General features: G+C 34.8%; 1 protein-coding gene across 3 annotated transcripts; it reads left to right on the forward strand.

Moving 5' to 3' along the window:
- The first annotated feature begins 735 nt into the window (after nucleotides 1-735).
- Nucleotides 736-27,793, forward strand: LOC110698353 (phosphatidylinositol-3-phosphatase myotubularin-1-like). Of its 3 annotated transcripts, XM_021875764.1 has the most exons (19): nucleotides 736-1,178; nucleotides 1,293-1,361; nucleotides 1,508-1,582; nucleotides 2,119-2,190; nucleotides 6,893-6,962; nucleotides 8,983-9,032; nucleotides 11,380-11,672; nucleotides 11,776-11,849; nucleotides 11,933-11,996; nucleotides 12,086-12,151; nucleotides 13,126-13,225; nucleotides 13,318-13,431; nucleotides 16,885-17,054; nucleotides 19,105-19,189; nucleotides 20,618-20,830; nucleotides 21,368-21,427; nucleotides 21,541-21,605; nucleotides 24,256-24,535; nucleotides 26,736-27,793. In XM_021875764.1, exons 1-19 carry the CDS (start codon nucleotides 1,071-1,073, stop codon nucleotides 27,249-27,251), a joined length of 2,544 nt encoding a protein of 847 aa, XP_021731456.1. In that variant the 5' UTR covers nucleotides 736-1,070; the 3' UTR covers nucleotides 27,252-27,793. The 3 variants fall into 3 exon arrangements, with proteins under 3 accessions (XP_021731456.1, XP_021731458.1, XP_021731457.1); XM_021875766.1 differs by lacking the exons at nucleotides 736-1,178; nucleotides 1,293-1,361; nucleotides 1,508-1,582; ... (1 more) ...; nucleotides 6,893-6,962; nucleotides 8,983-9,032 and adding exons at nucleotides 9,039-10,801; nucleotides 10,900-10,998; XM_021875765.1 differs by lacking the exons at nucleotides 736-1,178; nucleotides 1,293-1,361; nucleotides 1,508-1,582; ... (1 more) ...; nucleotides 6,893-6,962; nucleotides 8,983-9,032 and adding an exon at nucleotides 9,039-10,998.
- The last annotated feature ends 156 nt before the right edge of the window (nucleotides 27,794-27,949 follow it).

Consider the following 27,949-nt stretch of genomic DNA (forward strand, 5'->3'; position numbering starts at 1 on the left):
GGCGTGTTTAGGTTTCTCTAGGTAAGAGTAATTATTTCTGAATAGTCTTAAATGGAGGCTTAATTACTGTATTTATAGCCTCGGGATGCGTGCCCAATATTAGGTTTAGGTTAACCTATGGCTGATTGGGCCTTTCTCGGAAACCGGGCCTTGGTGGCCGTTCTCCAAGTGGGCAGACAGCAGGCCACGTGGCGTGGCGCGATTGGTCTATGCTGGACTGATTGCTGCTTGACACGTGTTGAGTCCTTGCTGGTCCATGTGACGGACACATGGCAGGACTTGATTGGTCCACGTGGCAGACAGTGATTGGTTGGGGAAAAATCCCCTAATCATAAATGATGGATGATTAATGACCACTTGAGATTAGTGTGTAGTATGATTTATAGCACCGCTTCTTGTGCTACGAGGACATGACCACCGCAGTCTTTTTTTTACTTCATGTTTAAAAGAATGTGCTTAGCTTATACGTGGATGGTGAAGTGGTGGTGGTGGATGCCGGTGGGGATGGGAGGTGGTAGTGGAGGAGGGTGGTGGCTGAAAGAGAGCTTTGAGTGGTGGAGGATGGCTGAAATTGGGTTGGGGCTGCTGCTGTTGGCTGTAGTTAGCCAGCACATAAAACGCTGCCTCAGGCAGCGTTTTATATTTGTGCATAAACCGCTGCCTTAGGCAGCGCTTTATAGCAATGCTAAAATCCCTTCCACATTAAAAAAACCAACACAAAAAACGCTGCCTCATTCAGCGTTTTTTGTATTTGGTTTTTTCATTTATTGTGTATTTCATAAATTACAAAATTAAATAATAATTAAAAAAAATAAAAAAAAACTGACCGAGGCAGCATTTTACCTCTCGGTTAGCGTTTTACCTCATAAGCTTAGTTTGGTTAATAGTTTGGCCACGCGTCTAAATTGATAATTTTTTCGTGAAATTAGCTCAATTTTGTAAAAAATCCCTCCCTAAAAGCAACGCCTGTTGTGAAGGTGGAAGGAGTCTCGAAATACTTTTTCTCTCACCTCCGTAGTTAGTTATTATTTTCTCTCTCCTCTCCAGTTGAGTCATCGGCAACCCGCCGCATGGCCGCCTCAAAATCACATACTTTTCTTTCTCAATCTCGCTTCTCCGATACCGAGAAGATGGAGGGCACTGGTAGTTGGGAAGCTATCGAATGGACTAAGAATGAGGTTTTTCATAATTCTCCATCTTTTTCTTCTTTCTCTAACCCTAGAATTTAGGATTTTTCTTAATTATTATCATCAATTTCCCTTGAATTATTATTTTCATGATTCAATTTTCAGCCTCTTGGTCGGACTGTTGCTCATGGATTTTCCAGATTTTTGTTTGAAGCTGAAGAAGTTATTCGAGAGGTTTGTGATTCTTTTGTTTTTGCAATTGTATAATTAAACTCTTATTGTGTTATTAATTGTGCCTTTTAGTTATTGTTTGTTTGATTGGATTGTTTGCAATGTGTATTTATTCGGTTTTTGTTTTTGGGAATTTTGATTATTATTAGGGGTATGGTGTTGTTCTTGTGAACACGGACGAAGCGGGCACCTTGCTTGTCACTAATTACCGGCTACTATTTGTGGTAAGTGAATGTGATTGGTAATTATCGGTTTACGATTTATCCATTAAATAATGATGATTTTATTGGAATGAACCGATTTTTAGAAGAGCAGTTTGTTATCTTAGTTTTCTAGTTAGTTAAGTTGGATAGCCTAATTTTATTTTATGCTAGTGAAATCTTTCCCAATTATGGCCGGGTTATATGAATCATACTCTTTGTGTTTCTTAAATGTCTTTCCATTTGCATTTTGCATGGTCTTTGAATGTACATCATCAATATCATAGATCGATTACAGTAAAATTCATAAAAAGTTGATAATATGGAAATACATACTGTTGTATGGGCTCATAATACTCATTTAGTCCCTATTGTTATCATAGTTTGTATTATTATTAATGTAACCTTTTTATTATTAATTTTTTTTATATCTTATTTATTTTTTTGTCTCTTCTTTTATATATGTAGCATGCTGTTTTGTGAAGAATCTCAATTTAAGTGCTTACAATGTTACTGCAAGTTTTTTACTATAGCTTATGTTTCTTATTTGCTTTTACTAGAGTGAGAAGACCAGGGACATAATTGCACTTGGAACAATACCATTGGCGGCAATTGAGAAGTTTAACAAACTAGTATGTTTCAACCTTTCCGGTCTGATTTAATTTATGTGTGCAATTAATTTTTCAATTTCCTAGATATATGAAGCTTTAAGTGATTAGTGTCGCAAAGCAGCCCCCATTTAAACCTGGGCATCGTGCCGCCGCGGGCCGTGCCTGGCGGGCCACGGGCTGGTTCGTGCCGTGCCGGTCGTGTCGGCGTGCCCAGGAATTCGTGCCGTGCCGTGCCGGCCATTCTCACAGGCCAGCCCACGGCACGGCACGGCCCTCGTGCCTGGCGGGCTCATGCCGTGCCGGCCTGCGGGCTGGCAGCGGCCCGCTGGCAGACTGGCAGTTTCCATTTTTTTTTTTTTTTTTTTTTTTTTTTTTTTTTTTTTAAGTGACAACATTATAAGTTTATAATGTATATAAGTTATAAAATTATAATTATAAGTTTTATAAGGTTATAACTTATAAGTTATTAAGTTATGAATTTTATAATTATAAGTTGAATATTATGTTTTTTGTATATTCAATATTTATATTTATATATTTACTTTATACTATTACTTTAAAATTTAATGTTTATGATTTATTAAATATAATTTTGTATTAGTAATTGGTATAATTTTATTTTTTTTAATATGAATTTACAAATTGTAACAAAACGGGGAAAAAAGACAAATTGGACTTTGGATGTGAATAATGCGTACTTTATATTATTATTACTTGAGTTGAAAAAATTGTACAATGATAACAATGATAAAAATCATACAATGATGGTATTAAACAAAAATTGGAAAATGATAAAATTGATATTTGATAATGATTAAAATCGTACAATATACAATAATTGTCTATTCTTCTTCTCCTTCTTCTTGCTCGTCTTCGTCTTCGTCTTCGCCTCCGCCTTCAAGGTCATCGGCTATTTGCATAGATTGGGAACTAGCCGAACCCGAACCGGAAGCGGAGGTTCCTTCTTCGTTGTCGTTGTGGTCGTAAGAACGGTCTTGTGAGCGATTTTCCGCATCCAACCAATCTTTGAAACACACGCACATTTCTAGTGTTTCGGGTTTTAGACTTGTTCTTCTATCGTCTAAAACCCTTCCGGATAGCTCGTTCGGAGGCGACAAAGGAAACTTGGATAGCAAGAATGTCTCGTGCCATTGCCGCCAAAGTTGGATGCTTCGAGCTTTGTTGTTTCCACCATGCAAGGAGGTCGAGGCTGTTTATCTCATCGTCGTCCATGTCTTTGGTGAAGTCGTAACTCAGGTAAATCTGCAACTCCGAGACGTCGCTTTGCGTTCTCCTGATTGATGAATCACCTGAAAACCTTGAAATCAAGTTAGTAGCTTGTGAAAATAAATGTTTGGCCTTCTTACTTACGTTTTTGGATGGTTGGGAAGGCCCTGAGCGAGGAACGGTGCCATATTTGGCTTCATAGACTCTATATATAGCAAAAAACTGATCCTTCACATTAGTCTTATTGTTTTCTACATCATCGTCAAGAAACATGCATTGAAAGTAAATATCAACTAACATAAATGTGTTTTTATACTTTTGCCTAGGATCTAATATGGAAGCAAAAATATAAATCAAAGGAATTTCACTATAATATTTACGCCACTTTGTTTCCATTGCTGGAAGATACTGATTATAATCACTTTGATGGCGATGATCAGCGAAAAGTTGGGCGAGTAAGCATGCATTAGAAAGAAAGTTTTGAGCACAAGGATTATAAATAGTAGAAAAACAATACGTCATGTTGTATAATAAATGTAAAAATTGCATATATCTTTCACAGTTATTCCAATCATCATCATACAAAGCATTTTTGTGGAAATTTTTGGTTGTAAAATAATGTTAACGGGCCCTTGTACTCAATTGCCTTTGTTAACATGTCATAGGTGGAATTCCACTTAGTTGAGCAATCGGTTCTAATTTTTATTACCCTTATCTTTTGTTGTTTTAAAAAACTCTTCCATTCTTGGTATCTCATGTTAGAGCTATTAATAGACATAATAGCATCTCTGATTTTGCTGTAGTATGGGCCAATTGCCCGAACTCCATCCTGTACACATAAGTTAAGTACATGGCAAACACATCTAGTATGAAGAGCTTCACCGTCTAATAGTACATCGGTTAAGTTTTGTTTGATAAGATTAGCTGTGTATGTCATAGAGGTTGCATTATCAAAAGTCATAGACATCATTTTATCTCGAAGGTTGTATTCGTCTATTGCTTGCATTAAATAGTGAGCAATGTTAATGCCGGTGTGTGGGTATTCCAGCATTTTAAAATGTATTATTCTTTTTTGTAACAACCATTGATCACCTACCCAGTGGTAAGTCACACATAAATAGTGATGTTTATAACCACTATCCCAAGAATCGACTGTTAAAGATACTCTACAGTTAAGGTTACTCAATTCGGCTTGTAACCGGACTTTGTACTCTAGGAAATTTTTCATTGCGGCGGAACGAACGGTTTTCTTAGAGATTCTTTTATGTTGGGGTTGTAGTGCTTTGTTAATGTAGGTGTTGAATGCGTCACTTTCCGAGAAAAGAAAAGGTTGTTCGGCGTGTACTATCATTTTTCCTAGTTTATCCCTATCCCTCTCATAGTTGTATGTAAAGCCGTATGGATAGAATTGGGAAATTTTGGGCTGGGTTGGATCACTAGCTGGTTTTGCACAAGCTTTCATGTCTCTAGTTAAGTGTCCCGTCCCGTTTTTGGTAAATGCCGTGAATACACCATTACATGTTTTACATTTTGCATATTGTTGACCCTCTTTATCTAGGACAAAATAACGCCATACCTCACTCCTTCGGTTTTTCAAAAGTACCATCTCACTTTCGGTTAGCCATTCATGATGTGTGTCTGCGTTAGTAGTGGCAGTAGAAGGGGTAGAACCTTCGGGTACTTTCTTGGCTACCTTGGCTAGAACAATAGTTTTGTTGATCACTGATATAATTAGGTGGGAATTCACTGAATTGTGGGAATTGTCGTGGATTTTGATATTGGTTTGACGGTGGAAATTGGTTTGGTGGTGGTGGTGGAAATTGGTTTAGTGGTGGTGCTGGAAATCCCGACATATTATATGGCTCATAGTCCGGGGGGAAGTAAATGGGGTCATTGGTTTGACTCGAAATTTGGGGGCTCGTTGTATTTGGTGGTTCCCTAGAACTACTACTACGGGTAAGTCGGCCTTTCGCCCTAGATCTAGATGATGGGTTGTTCGATGCCATAATTAACAATTAATTTTTTAATATAAAGTGGTTAACTATAATAATAATAATTAATAACAACAATTTTAACAATAAAAATATCAATAATAATAATTAATAACAACAACTATAACAATAACAATAACAACAAAAATAAATAATATCAACAATTGTAACAATAATAATAATTAATAACAAAAATTATAACAACAACAATAACAATTAACAACAATAATAATTAAACAAGATTATTCTAATAATAACAATAAAACAATAATAAATTTAAGATTAGTTTAGATCTTACAACCGTGCTTCAACGCTCCACTAATTACGATTACGAACTTTTTAATTTTTTCCGATATTAGGAAAATAATTAGAGAATTTAAGAGAATAATTAGAGAATTTAAGAAAATAAGGATTATTAGAGATTTAGAGAATATAAGAGATAAGAAGAAGAGATTGTGATTTTGTGATTTGGGAATGAAATGGAGGTGGGTATTTATAGAATTTTTGGGGAGCAAATTGGCAAAAATATAGCCGTTAAGTAGCCGTTTTTTTTGGCTAATTATGCAACTAGCCGTTGCTTTTAAACGGTTATATGACCGTTGGCCCGCGGGCCGTGCCGGCGTGCCAGCACGGCGGGCCCTGGCCGTGCTCGTGCCGGGCCGTGCCTGGGAATTAATAACCCTGTCCGTGGCATGACCCGTGGCACGAAGTTCAACTTCCGTGTCGTGCCGTGCTGGAGTTCGGGCCGTACCGGGCGGCACGCGGGCCAACCCGGCCCGTGCCCAGGTTTACCCCCATTCCCTTACCAATATTGGAAGTTTTTAGTATTTTTATTTTGTCTTTTCCTTGCTCTAAAAGAGTCTGATATGGAGTTTTATTTTATTTCTGTGATATGGGTTTATTTAGTCTAAACTTTGCCTCATTCCTCTCTCTTTAATTATTCCTTTTATGACTTAAGTGCTGCATGCAATCTAATAAATAAAATTATAAAAGAAGTACAAACTCTTCAAGACCCACCTTTATAAGTGGTTGTTTCTCTTTGTAGTTATCATTTATTTCGATAAGGAATAATGAATAGATGAGAATCGTTCATGCAATACTTTTAATCTAATACATTCCATGGTTTCTCTGCCTAAGAAAGTGCTCAACTGCTGAAGTTGATTTATACATGGAGTTATCTTGCATGCGTTGATGAATATTAATATTAGATTAAAATCCCTTATGTTTCCAGCTTGGTTTTCTCCTTTAAAGACAGTTTACATGACTGGTTTAGTGTATATGTCCTTCAGTGTAGGTTCACTGACAAAGGGTAATCTGTGTTATTTCTGACTATGAAACACTTTGTAGTCATAATTATTGTCTATATTATGAAGTATTCCTCTCTACCTGTTTGTTGCCTATACTATTGGTATTTAATCTTTATTTATATATGAGTTTAATATATATGTGGGTCTTTAGAGAGGCAGACCTGTTAGTACTGATATGTTTGCAATGTTAATACATAGGTAGTTAAGCAAACATCAGGATCACGTCACTCAGACAAGTCTTCAGCACGACGTCTTCTGCAGGTTTTTGGTAAATTCTTCATGCTTATCTGCTCCCCTAATTTCTAGGTTTGTGTAATATGCTTGGCTTGTCGTTGTTAAAAGAAACACTCCGTCCTATAATATAGTCCCCACTCTATTTTTATGGTCGAACTTTGAAAACTTTGACCATTAAATCTCATTATTATATACAAAAAATAGTATGCTCATGTGAAACATTTTTAAATTCCTCTAAATGTGTAGTTTTGTAATATCAGCTTTTTAGAATCTTTGTTATTTGGCTATTAAAGATATTGATGGTCAAGGTACATCTTAAAGACTACACATAAAAATGGAAACTATATTATGGGACATAGAGAGTATTTTGTTAAGAATAGGCAAACATACCCCGAAAGTAGGACCATATTTCATTAAGGAACACATACAAGATAATTCAAAGTTGAAAATGGTTATGTGATGGAGGAATTTTTTTTTTTTTTTAGGATAGGCAAACATACCTGAAAGTAGGACCATATATCATAAAGGAACACATACAAGATAATTCAAAGCTGAAAATGTATCATCGTCTTATTCCTGTTTACATCAATATACAAGTGCCTGCAAAAACCCTTGCAATTTAACAAATTTAATGCTGCTATTCATTTGCCGTCAGCCTGTTGGGTGTTCCACGAGTTGTTGAACCTCAGTCTTCATTCCCTTTCTGCTTAGTATGTAAAGAAATTTATGAATTCATATTTTTTTTTGCTGTTGATTTGCTTCTGTTTGAAGTAAATTGGTGTCTTTTTAAACATCAATAGATGAAATTGGATGAGTCTTTGATGCAGTATTCTGCAAAATACATAAAGAATAAGCAATGGCTGTCTAATAGCTTATTATTAGTGCATGAGCTTCTATCATAGACAAGGCCTTCCAAACACATACTAGGATCTTTTTATTTAAATTGATAAATTTTCAAACTTTGGGCACCATTACACTTTTGTGTAATCATTTCTGACTTCCACTCACTTCATCCCAATTTCCCAGGATGTGCACAGACAAACATTCAAGTCTTAAATATAGTGTGAGGAGATTAGCATAACTTGGTAACTTTACCGCTAGGTTATTTCATTGGCTCCTTGTAGTAATGTTTACTGGTGTGTCATCTGTTTTTGAATCGTCTCCTTTGAAAATCATATGCCTTTGGGAATAGACATTGTTTTTGTGAAAGTGTCAGTTGATGAATCTTTTCAAATTAAGATTAGATTGTGTTTTGGTTTAGAAGTACTTAGACAAGGAAAGTAAATCTGGAAGGACCTTGGCAGATAAATGATTAATGACGTCCTTGTTTTATGGTGGATATTTAATAGCTGGGATTTCTGCTGATGATCTTGCATGACATATCTTTGACTTACTATATACTACCTCTGTTTGTGATAGCTCTTAACACTTTATTTCATCACGCTTGTCAATGTAAAACTTTTAACTATAAATATCTCTAATTATGTATTTGATTAATTATTAAGAGTTTATATTTCAAAAATGCATATTGAGACGAATTGTACAAGATGCCACGCTAATTACGTACTTCCTCCATTCCAACAATATTGCAACAAGGATGAAATTACGCATCCCAAAGCACATTTTATATGTTAAATATCTATAATTGTATAAGAGTCAAAATTATAAAAAGTTGATATTGTGAAAGTATTTTATGAGACGAATCTAACAAGATCCCACATGACTATATTTTGCTTAAAATATAAATTATATTATATGGTCAAACAAGAGTGATGAATAGTGCAAGAATCCCATTGTTGCAATATTATTGGAACAGAGGAAGTATAACTTTTAAAAAGTGGTTAAAATGTCAATAAATTTTTCTTATGTATAAATTATAAAGAGTGATTAACTTGGAGCTTCTGAATAATGCCAATAGTCAAAGTGTTAGGAACTTTCAGGATCGAAGGCAGTAGGTTTTAAACCCCAAGACAATCTTTCTAACGTTTGTTTCTTATCAATTTAATTACCTTACGAAAGATGTTTATGTTTCTTTTATTTGATCATCAATACAGGCAAGGATTTAAGGATTATAGTATTTGGTTTCCGAGCTCGAACTAAGCAGGTAATTTGTATAATACACCTTTTATGTTGATGAACTGAATATTCTTAATATATGTGTTTTTAGTGCTGAATTATTCTTGTTTGTCGATACAGTTCCTTTAGGCATAGTTTGGTAATAGATTATCACTTATATCCCAGTCCAAACTGTAATAGCTTTTATTTCTGTTATGTAGATTTGGTGAATCTGTTGTACTATGTTTTGGATAAATTTGCTAACATGCTTGTAATTTATTAAAAGCTCTTAATCGTTTGTTGACTTGGTATAACGGAAATTTTAATTTATGTGATGTTCCCAATATCAATACATCAGATGAGCTGTAATATCTTTTGCAACAATGTGTTTCATGGTACCCTTATGTGCCAACTTCTGCAAAAATATGGCAATTGTAGGTCTCTTCTTTTGCCCATTTCAAAGAAAATAAAGGTGATTTAAATTGCAGGACTCCCAACCTGATGTGACATAAGTTTATATCTCTGTAAGTGCTAAGGAAGTTTTATCAACCAGTGGGGGTTGAATTGAATAGAACTGGTAAAAGCTTAATTTACTAGTGGCCTAGTGACATAGGCACAGAATATCGATTTGGATTCTTGGGGAAGATAAATGCACTTGGCTATGTTGAAGGAATAGAGATACGAAGAAGCAAAGAAAGTTAAAAGAGCTTGAGGGTCACTCTGCTCCCTGTGCTGACATTTACAATCTCTTCTTACCACTTAACCTTCCCCTTTCTACTGTATATAAGCTGTATTCTATTTCCTTTTTTTGTTTATATTCTTTTAGAGGCGATCTTTAATCCACTTACTAGTCTTCTATTTTTCTCCTTACCCATGGTTGCATATTTCAGTGTAATTGTATACTTCTTACTTTTTTTTTTTACTTGCAACATTTCTGTTATCGCATTTTAACGAGAAAATACGAGTTTATTTTCTTGATAAACAAAATATGTTTATCAAATGGCAAAACTGTAAATAAATCAACAACTCTTTATTTAAAAATGGACCCACAATAGTAGATTTATTTACAAATATACCATGATGACTAGAAAATGGACCCTACCAAAGTTGATTTATTTACAATTATGCCATGATAAGTAGGCAATTTTGTTGATTTATTTACAATTTTGCCAGTTGATAAACGAATTTTGTTTATCAAGGAGATAAAGTGGGGCTTCCTCCATTTTAATCATTTATATCTTCAATCATGCATTTGTAAAAATTAAGCATTAGATTCTAATAAGGTTGACATTGATACGAATCTAACGAGATCTCATATGACTATATATTCTATAAGTATAAATCACGACATGTAATTGAAGTTGAGTATGTGAATAGTGTACCCTATTGGGATGTTGCAAGTAAAAACGGAGGAGGTATTGAGTGTAGATGTACTTTACAATTCTACTTCCGTGTATTTTTTTCCCCGGGTGAGGGGTGGGAGAGAGCTCAGTTCATCACTTAGACCAGCTGGAGCATTTACTAAATTATTGCTTTTTTTATTTTATTTTATAAGGTAGTCTATTCCTATGCATTATTACATGATAAAAGTTAGAATTATATGTTTCTAATTCCATTTCTGTTCAGTTCATCATTTTTTGGTTAATTTTCTCTTGCATTTTTCTAGACAATCTGAGAAGAAAAATGGAATTGCTATGCGGAGGCCTCATATCTGTATTGAAATTTAGGACAAAGTCTCTTTATTTTTTTAATATTTTTTTTGGGAATTGATGTATCAGACACTCAGTTATGTACCTATATCCTCACATCCAAGTCCAGGTGACATAGGCTGTTCTTATGTAACTATTATATTTTGCGTTGGATCCCCAGAGCTCTATTATTGAGTAATATATGGATTCCTTCCAATATATGTGTAGGTATCTTGGCGAGTTTGATAGGATTGCAAGTTTGCAACATTTGACTTGGAAGCGGGGTTTAATCTGGCAGTGGACAATGCCTTTTAAGTCATGCTTGTGGTAAACTAGCTCATGTGTTTGGTCTGGCTCTTTGTGCTTTTCACACTTGGATATATCGTTGACATCTATTCTCAAAGCAATAGTGCTTGATAGACTTGATGGTTGCACAAAATCGACTAAATTCTTAGGATTTTATTTTGGAAGTAGTGAATTAATTACTTTAGAAAGGCTTCAGTTTAATAAAATTTAGAGTATGATAGTCGCTGTAATATATTTGTCACCTACATCAGTGTGGGATTTTGTGAAGGAGATGTGTATGGGAAAAACTTTTGTCCTGCATTAGTCTATGATGCATACTATAATTTTTGCTTCTTTGATTTGTCTAGATTTTTGCTGTAAATTATTTTTCAAATGTGATCTCTAAACTGTGAAATCTAACAGAGACGTGCAGTTTTTGAAGCACTTTCGAGGTGTACAAGACCGGCAAGATTATGGGATCTTTATGCTTTTATTTGCGGGCCTTCTAAATATATTGGCAATAATCCAAGGGTCCGGCTGTTAGATGAATATTTTCGGCTTCTTGGCATACGATCCCACTTTCGGCCATCAGATAATATGATTGATGAGGGATCATATACGTTGTCCAATAATTGGTGGAGAATAAGTAGTATAAATTCCAACTACACATTGTGTGCCACTTACCCATTTGCTTTGATTTTTCCCAAATCCATTACGTAAGTGTCATACTTTTGCTACTTCCTTGTTTTATGGCTTTTATACAAATTGTGACCTTTGAGAAGGTATTGATCCATAATTTCATCTTGCTGTTAATTCTAGTGACGAAGAAATATTACAGGCTTCCACTTTCCGGGCTAGATGTCGTCTTCCTACAATTTCTTGGTGCCATCCTGGTAGGCATTTGCAATAAGTTAGACTATCTCATTGCACTTTGCGGTTGATGTCTCCTACTGACTTTAATCATGTGAAAGCATAGGTACTGGAGCTGTACTAGCACGCTCATCTCAGCCGTTAGTTGGTCTCATGATGAACATGAGGAGGTACTCTTGTTTTATACTCATGGGTTTAAGTTGTTGTAAACTTTAGTTATGCTGTAAGTCTACAAATTGATGCTATAATTTGTCCACAGCAATGCTGATGAAAAGCTAGTGGCCGCACTTTGCACACAGTTCGCTAGTCTAAAGGATGGGAGGAGGTGTGTCTGCTTATCCTATAACTGATATCTCTTTGTATTAATGTGCTTTAATATTAGATGTCAAATGCATCATCCTTGTTTCCCGGGTCACAGCTTTTGGCCCTCAGTTTGTGGTCTTTGTGTCAACTTTACCATCTGCATGCAATATTTTGTCTTAATTATTAATCTCTTTGTGCTTGTGTTGAGATTTGGTTTCACCATTGTTTTTTTGTTTCTTTATAGAAGAAATATTAGATAAATGAGATCAGTCGTTAAAGAGGCTGTTTACACATTTAAATGACTTGCAACTGTAAGGCTGTAACCCAAAAAGGAGTAATTGATGTGTCAATTTGGAGTTTTGGACCTACTAGGAGATGTTTGATAAATGAAAGATATATAGAATTTTTCATGGATTTTAATGTGGTTTACTGTGTAGCAGATTTATTTCCTTGTGTTGCTGAGTTCATGAATGAACTTTTTTGGCTGTTGGATTATTGTAAATATTTGACTTTAGATTGGATATTGCTGACGAAGACCCTAGGGTGCGCTGGTACAAAGAGTGGAAGAGTGGAATCACGGAGAGGTTAAATGAGGTAGAGGGAGACCGAAAATGACTTGGTTGGAAGGATTTAGGAAGGATATGAAGCATATGGATTTGCATGAGAATGAGGTATTTGATCGTAAGGGATGGAGGAAGATTTTTTGAATGACTATACGGAATAATCACTTTTGGTTCATGTAGCCGACCCCACTTATAGGATTAAGGCTTTTGATTGGTTGATTGATTGATTGGATATTGCTGACCCAAGTCAGTTTATATGTTTAATGACCCTAATTCTTATTGTTGCTGTAATTACTTGTCTCCATTTCTTGTATAATATGTCAATTCCCTTGGTGGTTTTGTAACGTAGTTCTTTATTGCTTTTTTAAACAGAGTATTTCAATAGGATTTTCATTTAGTTATTTTATTTTGATTGAGGTGTGGTTTTTTTTAGGAAGTTATATATTGCTGATGCAAGACCTAGGAAAAATGCTTTAGCAAATGGCGCAATGGGAGGTGGTTCTGAGTCAGCTGCTAATTACTTCCAGTCAGAGGTTTGTCTCAAGATGTCTGCCTCATCTTTCAATTGATGAATTCTTTGATCCTCCCACTGCTGATTTCTGATGTTGTCACAATTTCTGATCAGATAGTTTTCTTTGGCATAGACAATATACATGCTATGAGAGACAGCCTGTCCCGTCTTAGAGAATATTTGGATACTTACGGGACCACTTCATCTGATGGAATGTCTTCGTATCTTGTAAGTATTGATCTTGGTTTTTACATCTCTTGGCTTGAAATCTAAGTTGTCTCTGCTACCCTTTATTTTGTTCACAGGAATCCCTCCATTCCATTATCCAACCAGGCGACCACATATTTTTCTTCTCATATTTCATTTGAAGCATTAAATATTATTTTTCATTTAAAGTATTAATGCTTTATTGGTTGGTAGTTATAAAAATCACTGTAACTACCAACACCTTTAATAGTACTCATATCAGCTGTCAAGGTTTCTTGTTTATTCATTTTGATGAATTTTTTAAATGACTTCTTCATTTTTATTTGGAAAATTCTTCACCATAACCCTCTAGGTATATTGACTTTTCCAAGCTGTGCCCCCTCCTTTTGAAAATTACACACTGTAACCTTCAACTTACAATTATGTCTCAACCATAGTTGTTTAAATCCCGATCCGGATCTTACAATCCGACGATTCCACGATCCAAAATTGCGTGATCGATCCGGATCTTTGGTAGGATCTTAAAGTTTGTAGGATCTTACAATCCTACTCTGATATTAATTATGAGTGGTAGGATCTGAAAATGATCCTACGATTTTATTACGATCCTACGATCTGATCCAACATTTTACTATAATATGAGACTTTGATTTATTTATTTTTTATTACTCATTAGGTTATATGCATCTAAATTTAATGTATTCAATAATTATCGCCAATAAATTAGCGAATCCGAGACATTAATATGATTTTATCAATTGACAACTTGTAATTGTCATAGTTAAGGTCTCATTCTTGACAAATTTGCACATAATTTATTAATTTAAACTTGTGTTATTTATCTTCTAACTACCATACAGACAAAGCTAAATGAAGATCGACCTTTCTTAAGCAAACCAATATTTTTTAGCATTGAAACCCCTTAGAAGAAATGTTTTTAAGTCAATTTTTAGCATAATATATAATATTATTCGCTACTAAGTAGGACCTTACGATCCTACGATCTGATTCTATCGATTCGATCCCACCCCCCCTCATCGATCCAAGGTAGGATCCTGATCCTAACAACCAACAGTGACCTTGCCGTTATCTTATCGTAACGGTCACCGTTAGTGGGACCCACTTTGCACTTTTTTATATTTTTTTCTCGATTTGCGTGCTGAAAAAATATTCCGTTAAAGGTTTTAGGGGTCATTTTGGTTCTTAAGGGTCCAAATTGAGCTCGGATTTGAAAAAAAAAAAAAAAACGTAAAAGCCCCATTTTGTGAATTCTAAATTTAACTACGGAAATCCGAATTCATAAAATGGGGTTTCTACGTTATTTTTTTTTTTGCAAAATACGAGCTCAATTTAGATCATTAAGGGTTAAAATGACCCCTTAAAACCTTTGATGAAACATTTTAGCATGAAAATCAAGAAAAAAAAAATTAAATAGGTGTAAAGTGGGCCCCACTAACGACAATATATAACGGAGGGTTAACGGCAAGGTTACAGTGTAGTCAATAAATGGACCTTGAGGTTACAGCGTGGAATTTTTAAGGGGGGGGGGGGCACAGTGTAGAAAAGTGAACCCATGAGGGTTACCGTGTAGAATTTCCCTTTTTATTTATTGTGACGTAGGTTTTTTCATCTTGGTTGAACATACAAAGTAAAATATAAAAAAATCTTCTTTTTAAGAATATATTACTCCCTCCGTTTCACTTTGTTAGTCCCATATACTATTTTGGGCATTTCAAAATGATATACCCATGTAGAATATATTCCTAACATTATTATAGGGTAAACAATTTTCATATTCTGTGAATAATTAATCTAATTGGGTGTTTAAAGAGTCAAATAATTCTGATTGGTTAATATATGTGCTATTGGATTGCTGACCTGGCAAATTCTTCCAATCAAGATTTATTATAGGCGATTTAGTTACAACCAATTTCCATAAATAAAACAAATACAATAGGAAAAGATAAAACATTAATTACAAAGCTGCAATCAAATTCCAAATTATTAGGATTCCTCCTTCTCTTATTTTAAGTGATTGATTCCAAATGGGACTTACAAAGTGAAACGAAGGGAGTATATAATACTTGATTAGCCATACTCATATCCTGTATTTTTTAAACTAGCGTATTACCTACTTGTTTCATATCCGTACCCATCATTGTGCAACCTAGGATGTTATAAATTAGTTGTTAAGTTTCTTGTAACAGACTAGCCTAGGGGAAAGGGGCATTTTAGTAATGTAAATTATTGGGGATTGGGGTAGATATTTTGTTAGAGGAAAAGGTTGTCAGAAGGCTAATTGTAGAGGTGATCAGCTAGTGTGCCTTGTGAGGGGATAAGCTGAAGTTATTTGAGTATATTTTAATTTTGTATATTCTGTTGATGGGATTATCGGTCCACTCAAAGGCCTGGGTTTGTAATTCTCCATAGTAATGATATAATTTATTTGCATTAACAACCATTTATCAAATGTCCCCATTCTCATCTTCTTCCTCATTTATACATATCTGATGTACCAGTATATAACATTTCCATTCCTGGATACTCCAGTAATTAAAATTTCCACAAATCTAAAAGATGATTGAATGAAAGTAAAAGAAGTTATGGGGAGATAATTTATTGAATAGTGTTTCCCTTAATTTTTTTTTTTTTTTTTTTTTTAATTCTGTACTTGGCAACTAAGACTGGATGGAGTGAGTGACATTATTAAACAAGCTGGCGTTAAAACACTTGATATCGCTATGTCAAGACAAAGATAATAAAAAAGTACGAAGCAGGACCACTGAATAATAAAGGGGATCAGGAGAGTATGCTCGCAATGCTGCTATCAGAGAGAATATGCATTTAGGTCCAAATGCATGCATTTCAGAGAATTCTTGCATTTAGCTGGATAGAGGAGAAATCAACTTAAAATGCCCCAACTTCACTAATGTTATCTCCCAATATATCAGAAATAGCTATCACCCTTAAACAAATAGCTAACACAATCAACTAGTCAAACCAGCTAATGAAGTCGGTTCTTCAAACCAAACAATCAAGGTCTCGTTTAGCATTGGGGGAATTTTGATCAAAATGTTGATGGATAAACTTTTTTAAATAGGGGGCTGAAGTTGAGATATTGAGTGTTTAGCTGTAAGTGAGTTTTTTTTTTTGGATATTTTTTTACCTCTATTATTATTGGCCCAAAGAAAAAGCAGGTCATTTTGCCCGCTCTTTGTCAGTTCCCTTTTCTGTATCATAATTCATGTTATATTACGTCGACATGTGCCTGATAGTTGACTAGTTGAATTTTTTTCAAATCTTGACTGTTTTTACTCCTCTGTGAACTATTGCTGGAATGACCTAATATACTTTTAAAATTAAAGTTCTGTAAAAATTTTGAGTTTAAAGACTGCTTGTCAGCAAGTATAATGTAATTGTTGATTATGGTGATATTAGCTTATTGGCGTATGCTTATTCCATTTCTATGGACAGAGACATGGAGGGTCAACGTGGGGGGGTGGTAATCTCAGCAGTATGTCTACTTCAGTGTCAACCCTTGGTGACAGTGGGTGGTTGATACATGTCCAGAGTGTTTTGGCTGGTGCTGCCTGGATTGCTGCACGCATCGCAAAGGAATCTGCATCAGTTCTTGTTCATTGCAGGTTAGAAAGTTTTCATCTGATACTTGGATTCTGTCAAGTTTGCACTAATTCAGGAATATGTTTTGGCTTCCTTCATATGTTTTGACTTAGCTCTTTGTTATATTGTTCCATGTCCTAAAAAGGTGGCCACCATTCCAATTTTAAGCATCCTAGAACATGGTTAACAATGGAGTTGTACAGTTGATAGGTATCTGAGTATCAAATATTGGTCCTGTTGAAATGTATTTAAAAAAAGGAAATTATCATTGGTACACCTCTGACTTTTCCCGTTGATACACTCTTAACTTTTTGCCTTCCCACTGGTACACCTATGGTTTAGTCTTTTTCCAAACCGTGATTAACACAGTTAATAACTAGCAAATTAAGTTAAATAATTAAAAAAGACTATATACCCCTTTTAAACATCTAATGTCTCGATTTGCGTGTCGAAAATTATTCGGTTAAGGTTTTTAGGGTCATTTACTCATTTTAGCCCTTAAGAGTCCAAATTGACCTCAAAATTCGCAAAAAAATAACGTAAATATCTTGTATGCGTGTCAAGATATGTCTTGATTTATGTGTCGATATTTTTTTTACGAGATAATAATTGATTAGTCAAGGTTTTAGGGGTCATTTTGGCCTTTTATAGGCCTAAATCGAGCTCGGAATTGGCAAAAAAATTACAAAAATGCCTAATTTTACGTGTCATGAAATGTTTCGTTTTGCGTGCTAATAAAAAATTGCCCTCAATTTGTATTCTTAAGGGCCAAAATGGTCGTTGAACTATGACATAGCAAAATAGTAGCATGTAAATCGAGATATTTAATAATATGTAAAACAAGGCATTTTCGTAATTTTTTTTTGCCAATTATGAGCTCGATTTATAAAGGGCCAAAATGACCCTTAAATTCTTAATTGAACAATTATTAGCACGCAAAAAAATACTGACACACAAATCGAGACATTTCTTGACACGCATACGAGACATTGTGTTATTTTATTTTTTTTCTAATTTCGAGGTCAATTTGGACCCATAAAACGAACCCAAAAACCTTAATTAAATAATTTTAGACACGCAAATCGTGACATTAGATGTTTAAAAGGGGGAATACTGCCTTAACCTTAATTAGTTAACTTAATTTGATAGTTATTAACGATGTTTGTCACGGTTGGGAAAAAGACTAAACTACAGGTGTATTAGTGGGAAGACAAAAAGTTAAGAGTGTATCAATGGAAAAAGTCAATACCAGAGGTATACCGATGATAATTTCCCATTAGAAAATGTATATCCCTTAATTCCAAAATCCAATGTGGAGGAAATCGAATATTTGAGTGCTGGCCAGAAAATATTTGATCATTAATAGCATGTTTTATAAATGAGATATCAACGAGAAAATGTCTGTAAATTGATATAAATGGGAACTCCTTAGTTTTAGCTTCTTTGGTTGTTGAGAACAAGAATCGGAGGAAAAGTAAGGCTGAAGAAAGTTGGGTGATGCTGACTGATATTTCTGCTTATTTGTTCAAGTCACCTTTCCAATAGTATTTTATAGTGAATAAAACTGTATAATGAGAAACCAAACAATTAAATTAAAAATGTCTATAAATTTCTATACATTTACTTTTTGACTGAGCTCCATAGTTTCAATTATTTCATGTACTTCCACATTTAAATGGTTCCCAAATGTTTTGATATCCATTAAAAGAAAAAGTACGATTTGTAGCTAATATAATATAATATTTTGGTAGAGTATTCTGTTTGTGTAGGGTCTATAAAAAATGGGATCTAAATTATTTAGTTAAGACTTCCTGGAACAAGTAAAATTGAAACAGAATGTTGAATCTTGTAAAATACATGGTCATCTGGATAAACATACTTAAAGGCCTTTCTTGTTATTGCGATTTTGCCACTTGTAAATACGAGGACACACAATGTGTATTTTGAGCTAGTGTTGTGGCTTGTAAAGTGTTGCGTATTATGTATGGTGGGGGTGAGTGCATTACATTTGTACGGGGTTTTCTGTGTATCCTTATCTTGGTTATCCTGATAATAAGTGTTGAATTTTCCCAGTGACGGTTGGGATAGAACAACTCAATTGGTCTCGCTTGCAAGCTTGCTGCTCGATCCTTACTATCGGACAATTAAGGGCTTTCAGGTAATACTGGGAATCTCCAATGTTTCTGTTTCTAAGTTCTTGTTTAGATGTTTAAATTTCTTTACTAGAATTGGTGTAGTTTCTTGCTAAACATGGACAGGACAACCCGAGATAATTAAAAATAAAATCATTAAATGCAGGAATACCCTGAACTAATTATTGCAGGAAAGAAGATAAAATAAGGGCATAAACTATTTTATGCTTAACCAAGTCTTGAGATCAATATATGTTGAAGCAGATTTTATTTATTTTTTATTATTATTTTTTTTCTCATATAAACTTTAAGTATTTGATGCTTTTACCTCATATTCTGATTGGTAATTGTGGTGACCTTTAAGTCAATTTGTATATGTTTAGGAAGGAAAAACATCCTTAATAGTGGACTTATGGTGACTTTTTACTAATCTAATCCAACTTATGTATGTAACATGGCAAAATTGTGGCATACATCACGTATCACAATATGTGACAGATCGTCAATTAACATGTTTCCTACAATCAGTTATCGACACTTGCTGGAGCTGTGAACTTGCAGTATTTGTTATTACAGATAATTACTGAAGTAGTCAGACCGGTCACTATTCTAGCTTGCCTAATACGCAGGCTTCTAGATATTACTGTAGCCTCATAGTTTTGTTGCTAAAAAAAGTTTATGTAATACTAGCAATAAAACCTTTTAAAAAAATACTAACAATAAAAACTAGATCTTGAATCATAATCAAGAGCTTGAAGTAAGCTGGACCAATACTTATGTCCTCTTCACCTGATAACACCTTTGCACTTTTCAGTCATCTACTTGCTATAGAACATTCTACATTACCACCCGTGTTCACTTTTCACAATAAAAATATTATGGCTTGTTTTTTTAACTACTAACTGACAAACTTTAGATACTGCTATGTTTCCACTGTTCTAATAGAATAGAGGGTTCTATAAAAAATACTCTGCACGTATCCACTCTGTTAGGCTAATCTAGACCCACAGAGTCACTCCTTCGATGATGTACAAATGATATAACAATCATCTAAAAACAATATTCACAGAAAATCAAAAGGCTAGCCCCAGCTAACCCAAACAAGTGTTGGAGTTAGAAGTTATTAGACCCCCTTTCCCAAAATAAAGACTTATCTTAGCATTTGTCATGCTCGTGTGTGTAATACTCTTTCTGCTAGCTAAAAAACTAGCTGTGGAGTTCTTTGTGTAACCCTTTTTTTTTTCTTTTTCTTTTTTTTTTTAAAAATTATTTATTTACCATCGGACTGTCTATCTTCAAAAGTTGAAATGTTGGGGGTCTTTTCGAGCTGTGTTTAACCCCATAATTGATTTAGGAGTTGAAGTCATTTCATATGAGCTTATATGTTTGAAAAAGTCAATACAAACACGGGTCTGATTTGTGGATTTTTTTTAATCTTTTTGGTCTCCTATCAGGCACTTGTTGAGAAGGATTGGCTTGCTTTTGGTCATCCATTTTCTGATCGTATTGGTCTACCAAGTTTATCTGGGAGTGGAACTATGCCTCTAGAACTTTCTTCCAGTGGTAGTTTCCATTCATCTCCTGTACGTCAGCAGTCTGGATCAACACAACCTTCTGGCTCTTCACACACACACAGCTCACACAGTTATTCGCCTATCCTGTTACAGGTAAGTTTTCACCCATTTCTCCCAATAACGCTTGGTGTTGGTATCTGGAAATTTTATTTTCCATACTTGCATGTGGATTTTGTATAATTTCCTGTACATTGTTCCTTTTCCAAAGTTCGTTATGATGTTAGTGTTTTGATATTATATGCATGGAAATCCATTTCCTTATTGAGTTTTGATACAGCAATGTTAGGAGTATATCTATTTGCATGTTGTACTATCTAGGGTCAAATGAGTGTACCAAGGCTGTCGTGAAATTTTCTACTGGTTGGTTTACTTTTGGTGCTTGTTTGTGAATGGGAGATAAAATCAGCCACATTTCAGTGCCCTGTAATGTGATTGCAAAATAACTCCTACAACTAGGATTCCTCCTTCACCTTTACGCCATTCTAGATTTCTTTTCTTCTGTGGTTTACCTCCATTCATTTCTGTTGCTTTTATTGCAAGTGTTATCTAACTTATCTTGTTGTAACGTATACCAATATGCTGCTTTGGTACAATCATCAGCTAAGTAATTCTTGATTTTCTTTGCTGCAGTGGGTTGATTGTGTTTCACAGTTATTGCGAATGTATCCTTTCGCTTTTGAATTTTCCTCGGTAAGTTTCCTCTTGTGTAATTTATCCTTAAAGAACTATATTTTAAATACTTACAAAAGTTATAGTCTATTGCTGAAGAGCTGATTTATTAGTTTTTTCCTTGTCAACTGTAGGCCTTTCTGGTTGATTTCTTGGATTCTGTGCTCTCTTGTCGCTTTGGAAACTTCCTATGTAATAGGTATTCTTCTATCTTTTGTATTTTCTATGAGACAATGACTGATTTTCACGTTGAGATGGTTTGTTTTGGATATTCCATTGTTTTTGGAAAACCCCTTGTTTTTGAAATCTCCTTTTGATGAATGGCTAATTATCTATTTTTGTGCAGTGTCCAATATGTGCCACCCCATTAATTTTTGTTTTGTTTTGTGCTTTGTCTTATTGACTATTTTCTGTGCGCTCAGATATTCTACTCCTTTCAAAATATAACAAGCTATACTTGTCTACCACTCCTCCAAAAAATACCAGTCATTATTTTATTTATTTATTTTTTTGGACCTTTTTGTCAGCATAACCTCTCCATTACTTGAATCTTTACATTTTATTTCTGGTGATTTGTTTTGCTAAAGTAATGGATTCGTTGAAGCATGAAATAACCAAGTGGTTGTTGTCCAATTATATCCAAAAAATTTCAGAAATAAGAATGTAAAATTTTGCTTACAATGTTTGACATAATATGAATCGTGAATGCTGGATGTTTCAGCTGCTCAATTCTAAAACTCATCTGTTGTTGAAACTTTCCAAGCCTTTAAACTGAATGAAATAGAAAAAATAGACATCAAACATTTTAAATCATACCTGATATTTAAGAATACCTAGCCCAAATCCCAAATCTCTCTGCTCTCTTGCATCGTCGTTCAATTCCAAAATTTTTTTAGGTTATCAACCCTATGGTTTGTAAACTGAAATTTTTAGTGAAGGAACATTGGAACTAAGCACAAACTTTGTGTTTGGGAACTCTATACGGGGTGCTTGTTTAGGGGGTTGAGATTATGGGGATTGAAGCCTAGGTCGAGGATGGAGAATTGATGGGTAGTATTTCATTAATATTGTCCCCATCTCTTGTTTGACTTTATGGGGTGTAATTATTAGTTGTAGGTATCCACCCACTTGCCCCCTCCTAACTATGGTTTTAGTGGGACTAAGGGGGATTTTACACTATGTTTGGATAACAAAAGTGGAGGGGAAGGAAAAAGAGGGAAGGGAGAGAGAGGTGAGGGGAGGGAAGGGAGAAGGTGACTTTTCATTTCCTTCTAAATCTCTCCAATAATGGAGGGATTTGGTTTATTAAAAGGGGAAGGAAAATGGATTGTTTCAATTCCTTCCCCTTTCCTCCTTGCATTAGATATCCAAACAAAGGATGATGCATCGTTCCTTTTCTCTTCTCTTCTTTTTACTCCTTTCTCTCTATCCAAACATAGTGTTAATCTCCATCCCATTACCCACATCTACACAATGCTCCTTAAACAAACTAGGAAGATGCCCTTTTTTTTAAAGTTTTTATTTTATTTTATTTTATTTATTTTATTTATTTATTTTTTATAATGGGAATTGGCAATCCTATCCCCACTTGTTATACCTATATATAAAAGGCAAAGAAGTGGGTAATATGGAACAATAAGATGAAATAAGAAATACCCTCATCTACTTCTATCTTGTTTGATTGTTTAATAAGATGAAATAAGAAATTGACCTAGTTTCCCATTTTTTGATCTTTGATTTGTTTCATAGGGAAAATTATTGAACTTGCAAGTAATTTCGCAACAGTTTATTAGATTTACACAATTTTCCCTAGTGTTTCCATTGATTTTGACAAGGAAACTATGAAAAACAAAATTGTCCAAATGTTATATGATTTTCACACATTTCTACAGTTTTACTTCCCCGTTGTTTTTTCTCCAAATGAACAAATATGGTAGACTTGAGGAATCTATGCATTTCTAATTTCTATACTTTTCCTTACTTTTTTCATCAATGTCAAGTATTTCCATGTATACGTTCTAGTGGTGGTTGAGCAAGGCTGAAAGGGGTGGCAAGTCTGGCAACAGTAGAAACAAGAACATTCAGAGAATGTTTAAACTCCAAATGGGGTAGGGGGGGGGGGTGGAGGGTGGGGTTGGGAGAGTGATTAGCATTTGCTAACACTATTTGCTATTAGTATTTGGTGAAACACTTTTAAAAAATGATTTCTTAATTTGATTTTGTAAACATCTTTTGCCTTTTAGAAGTTGGCAGTTATGACCTGTAGAGATCTATTTCCAACTTGTATAAAACTTTCCCAATATTTGGTAATAAACTACTACCCCATCACAAAATTTCTCACACTTTCTATTATGGGGTGCTATAAAATCTTCCTCACACTTTCAATTACGCCTTTTACATTTCTGTCTCCTCTCCATCAATCTTTTTTGCTCCTTTCTCCCATTTTCTCTTACTTTTTCTTCTCCCTTAGAGCTGGGTAGACAGGATTTCGCAAGTATGCAACCTTATCTGTACAATTATAAAGAGGGTCTTTAGCTTTTTCAAAAGGTGTTGGACAAGAAATTTTGTTGAGTCAATTAACTTGAAAAGTCCATTTATGGTTTATAGATTTTATTTGAGATTATTCCTGTCATATTATTTTGCATGCTTGTGATCTTCAAATGTATTTCACTGGTATTTATGTGATTTGCAGTATTTCCGCCTAAATTGTAGTTGATTTTCAGCTTTCAAGTAAATATCCTCTGTAAATCAGCAAAAAGGCTGGAGTTTGCTAGAATTAATTATTCCAGGATTCCAGCCATGAAATCTAAACAGAAGTTGAATATTTATTTATTTATTTTTACTTGTAGCGAAAGGGAAAGACAACAATGTAGAGTTTCTGAGGCTTGTGGATGCTTGTGGAGCTACTTGGATGATATGCTATCCTGTGATGATCAATCACATGCGCACTACAATCTCTTTTATGACCCAATGAAACATGATGGTCCACTATTACCTCCGGCTGCTGCTCTTGCTCCTACACTGTGGCCACAGTTCCATCTTCGTTGGGCTTGTCCGAAAGAAGTTGAGGCTGGGGACCTAGATGCTAAATGTAGAAGCATGGCTACCAAATTCTCTGAACTGCAGAAGGTAACTGACATCTTGTTCTTTGTATAAACATCATGACTTTAATGGTTAATACCTCAACCTAATCGGTAGAGCAAACAGGAAGTATGATAGGAGGTAAGGAAGAATGGTGATGTATTGCTTGCCTTTGAGGTGTGTGCCTTTATAAATTAAAAGTCAATATGTGAGGGCAGGGGGTAATGTTTTTGTTTGGTGAAGTAGGCTGAAAGTATTGAGCTAACTCTACAAACCCTTGGAATTCAAGATATTGTTTAAATTTATAGTTTTTATTTATTGTTTTTAGAATTTAAAGTGCTCAGTGGTTTGGGCAGTTGGGCTACATTTGTTGAAAATTTCATGTGCTGCTGCAACAGAAATGAGAGGATAGATAATGAAATAATCGAACATGCATATATAAAGTTTCTTTTACTGGAGGTGCGATTTGTCGGCCACCTATTGCTCCTTAATTAGCGTTGAGTCCCCATAAAGACTTCTAACTTCTGGAATCCATCAGTGAGATTGGTAATGCCTTAAATATGTCTCGGATCTTGGAGGGGTAAGGTTTGACAAGTGGGGCAAACATTTCAGGTGTTTGGCCCAAAGAATGAAAATCCAATTCTCCCTCTCCTAGCTGTTAATTTCATTGGCATCCCTAGGATTCTAATTGCGGGACCTTTTCTCTCTCCCTAGCCCTGTTTCCCTAGAAAATATATCTTACTCTGTCCGTCCCTTATTTTTTGCTCCATAGAGGAATGTTTCTTTATTGATTTTTTGTTGGAAAAAAGTGATGAGAGAGAAAAGTGTTGTGAGGTTAATGGGGTGGTTGTGAGAGTAAAGATGTAGTCCCATATGTCCATAAATAGAATGGGGCAAATTTGAAAGAGACAGCCTAAATAGGAAATTGGGGCAAAAAATAAGCGACGGAGGGAGTAGTTTTTAGTTTTGATTGAGAATATAGAAAAGTGCAGATTTAGTGAGTACCAGTGACTGTCATGATTACCTTATTTTGCAGTATGTTCAGACAGCATACTACGATTATAAAATGCATACATCATGGTGAATCAGAATCCTTTCTTAAAGCTCCCTTTATCCCTATCTTGTTTACACACACATTGACCAACACTAGTTAAGTAGTTAGTAGTGGGACATTTTTATTTATTTATTTATTTATTTTAAATACTTATTATTGAAGGTGTTTAGAGGAAAAATTGATTTTAATAATCCCAACTCTGGCAGGTTCACTTTTATTAATCCCAACTAACCATTATTTTTTTTAACAATCTGAACATTATATATATATATATATATATATATATATATATATATATATATATATTTTCTCTTTTGATCCAATACCAACCTTTGATCGTCGTAGGAGGTCAGCCGAGTGGTGGTGGAGGTGAAGGTGGTCAATAGGTTAAGTTTTAAAAAAAAAATATATATATATATTCAATCAATTAGGTGTTGATTGTGACAAGAAAACTGGATATAAGCGGTTGATATTGGAACCAAAAAAAGCAAATCCTCCCAAAGCTCGGATTTTTAAATAATAATTGATAGTTGAGATTAATAAAAGCGAATCAGCCAAAGCTAGGATCGATAAAACCAATTTTTTCTATATTTATTATTTATTTTACTTTGTATATTATAGTTAGTGGGTGTTGGCTATATTTTATGCTATAGCTACCGGACCAAAGTAAGTTGAGGAAAAAAAAAGTGGGTCGATGTCATCTGTCTTCGATTTATGTTTTTCAATTTTTTGATCCAAATCAACTTCTTCTCCTGTCTTTATTGTCTTCCAGTTCCTGGTATCAACACAACCTGAATTATGTCTCATAAAACCGAGAGCATACTAGTATACACTTTTCGTATCTTGTAGGTAGGATTGGAAAGGACCTCCACTATCATATGTGCTTAATTATTGGGTTTATCAGCATTAGTAGCAGCTCTTTTGTTTTCTGCTTATTCTAATTGTTGATCTAGTTGGTTAAAGGTCATTCTTTTGAAAGAGAAATTTAAATGAGACATCCAAATATGTTGATTTCATATTAAGGAAAGGATAAGTGGACAAGTTTGAAGATTATAAAAGCTGCAGAGGCACAGGGCCTTTATACTTGAAATAGGCAAATTGCCTACATATTTGAAAAAGTAAACATGCCAGTTACATTGTTTTTATATTTTTCAGTAATTATTGGTTAGCTTCTGAGTTCATCTTTTCTTACAGGCTAAGGATACAGCAGAAAGGAAGGCAAGGGAAATTACAGCTGCCATGGAATCTCTGACCTCGGAGTTGAGAAATGAGAAGCAATTGAGCAGCACTGCTGTGCTCTTGGCTAAAAAGGCAAGCAAGGAAAATGCTGCTATCAAGCGTGCAATCCAGTCATTGGGTTGCAAGATTCACTTCTCAAGCAGTGGGGATACTGCTGTTGATGTTGAACACTACAAGACTGAGTCTCCTCAAAAGTCAATTTACTCTCCTCCCGAACGAGATTCAGATAGAATGCTGCAGTTTGATGACAAGTCAGATCTTTCTGTGTCCATTGCACTCATGCCTGATGATGATGATGTTCCAACTGATTCTTTTAGTCGAATATGTGAATCACTTTGCCCGCTACGCTCTCCTGATGGCCAATGTAGGTGGCCTGAAGCAGGTTGTGCTCAGATTGGAAGCCAATTTGTTGGTCTGAAGGCAAACTTTGATGCTTTTGATCGGTTGTCTATAGATGATGGTTACTTCTGATACATTTTCGTTCCAAATTTTGTGCTAATCTTTGGTTTTAGGCAATCTATTTACCAGTTCATTGTATTGTCAGAGAGAAGTTAGGTGCTGTTGGTGCAAAGTTTAAGCTGAAGAAATTCTCATTTTTCAGCAATTTGTGCAACACTTGCAGCAAAGTAGGTGACTTATGACCCACCTTTTGATTCGGGTCTTGGGTTTGTACAGTCCATACAGCATATAGAGTTGGAAGCTTCGTTTTACTAATGCTGATTGTAAGAAGAAAGCTTAAACTGATTTTTCAGAGTCGAACATTGGTGAGATGCTGCTTTTTATTTGCCGATTAACCCTAAAATAGATGCCACCTCCGGTCTTTTCTAAAATAAAGGTGATGAAATTGTACAGTATTCACATACTTTTTTTTTTTTTCTTTTTCCCCCCGAAGGTACAGCATTCACATAGTTGCTGCAACTATCCTGTATATGATTTATTCTTGCCAAAAATCCATCTTGTAATATTTAATTTTTTTGGATTGTAAATCAAGATTTTAATATTGTTCTTTATGAGAATTCTGCCATGTTTAATAAATGATAAGTTGTAATTTGCTTTTATCGCTTGATTTGTAAATTATAACAACCTATATACGAGAATTAAAAGGACAAGGGAGAACAAGTTTTAATTCTAAAACTATGCTAAAATTAATACTAATCTTCTTAGAGATA

This window comes from Chenopodium quinoa, unplaced genomic scaffold (genome assembly GCF_001683475.1).
Source record: "Chenopodium quinoa cultivar QQ74 unplaced genomic scaffold, ASM168347v1, whole genome shotgun sequence".
In the NCBI taxonomy this organism is placed as follows: domain Eukaryota; kingdom Viridiplantae; phylum Streptophyta; class Magnoliopsida; order Caryophyllales; family Amaranthaceae; genus Chenopodium; species Chenopodium quinoa.

Coding starts and splice junctions, on each gene's coding strand:
- LOC110698353 (XM_021875764.1), top strand. CDS start 1,071: ATGGCCGCCTCAAAATCACATACTTTTCTTTCTCAATCTCGCTTCTCC. Junction 2,191..6,892: donor TTGAGAAGTTTAACAAACTA/GTATGTTTCAAC, acceptor GTTAATACATAG/GTAGTTAAGCAAACATCAGG. Junction 11,997..12,085: donor CTCATGATGAACATGAGGAG/GTACTCTTGTTT, acceptor ATTTGTCCACAG/CAATGCTGATGAAAAGCTAG.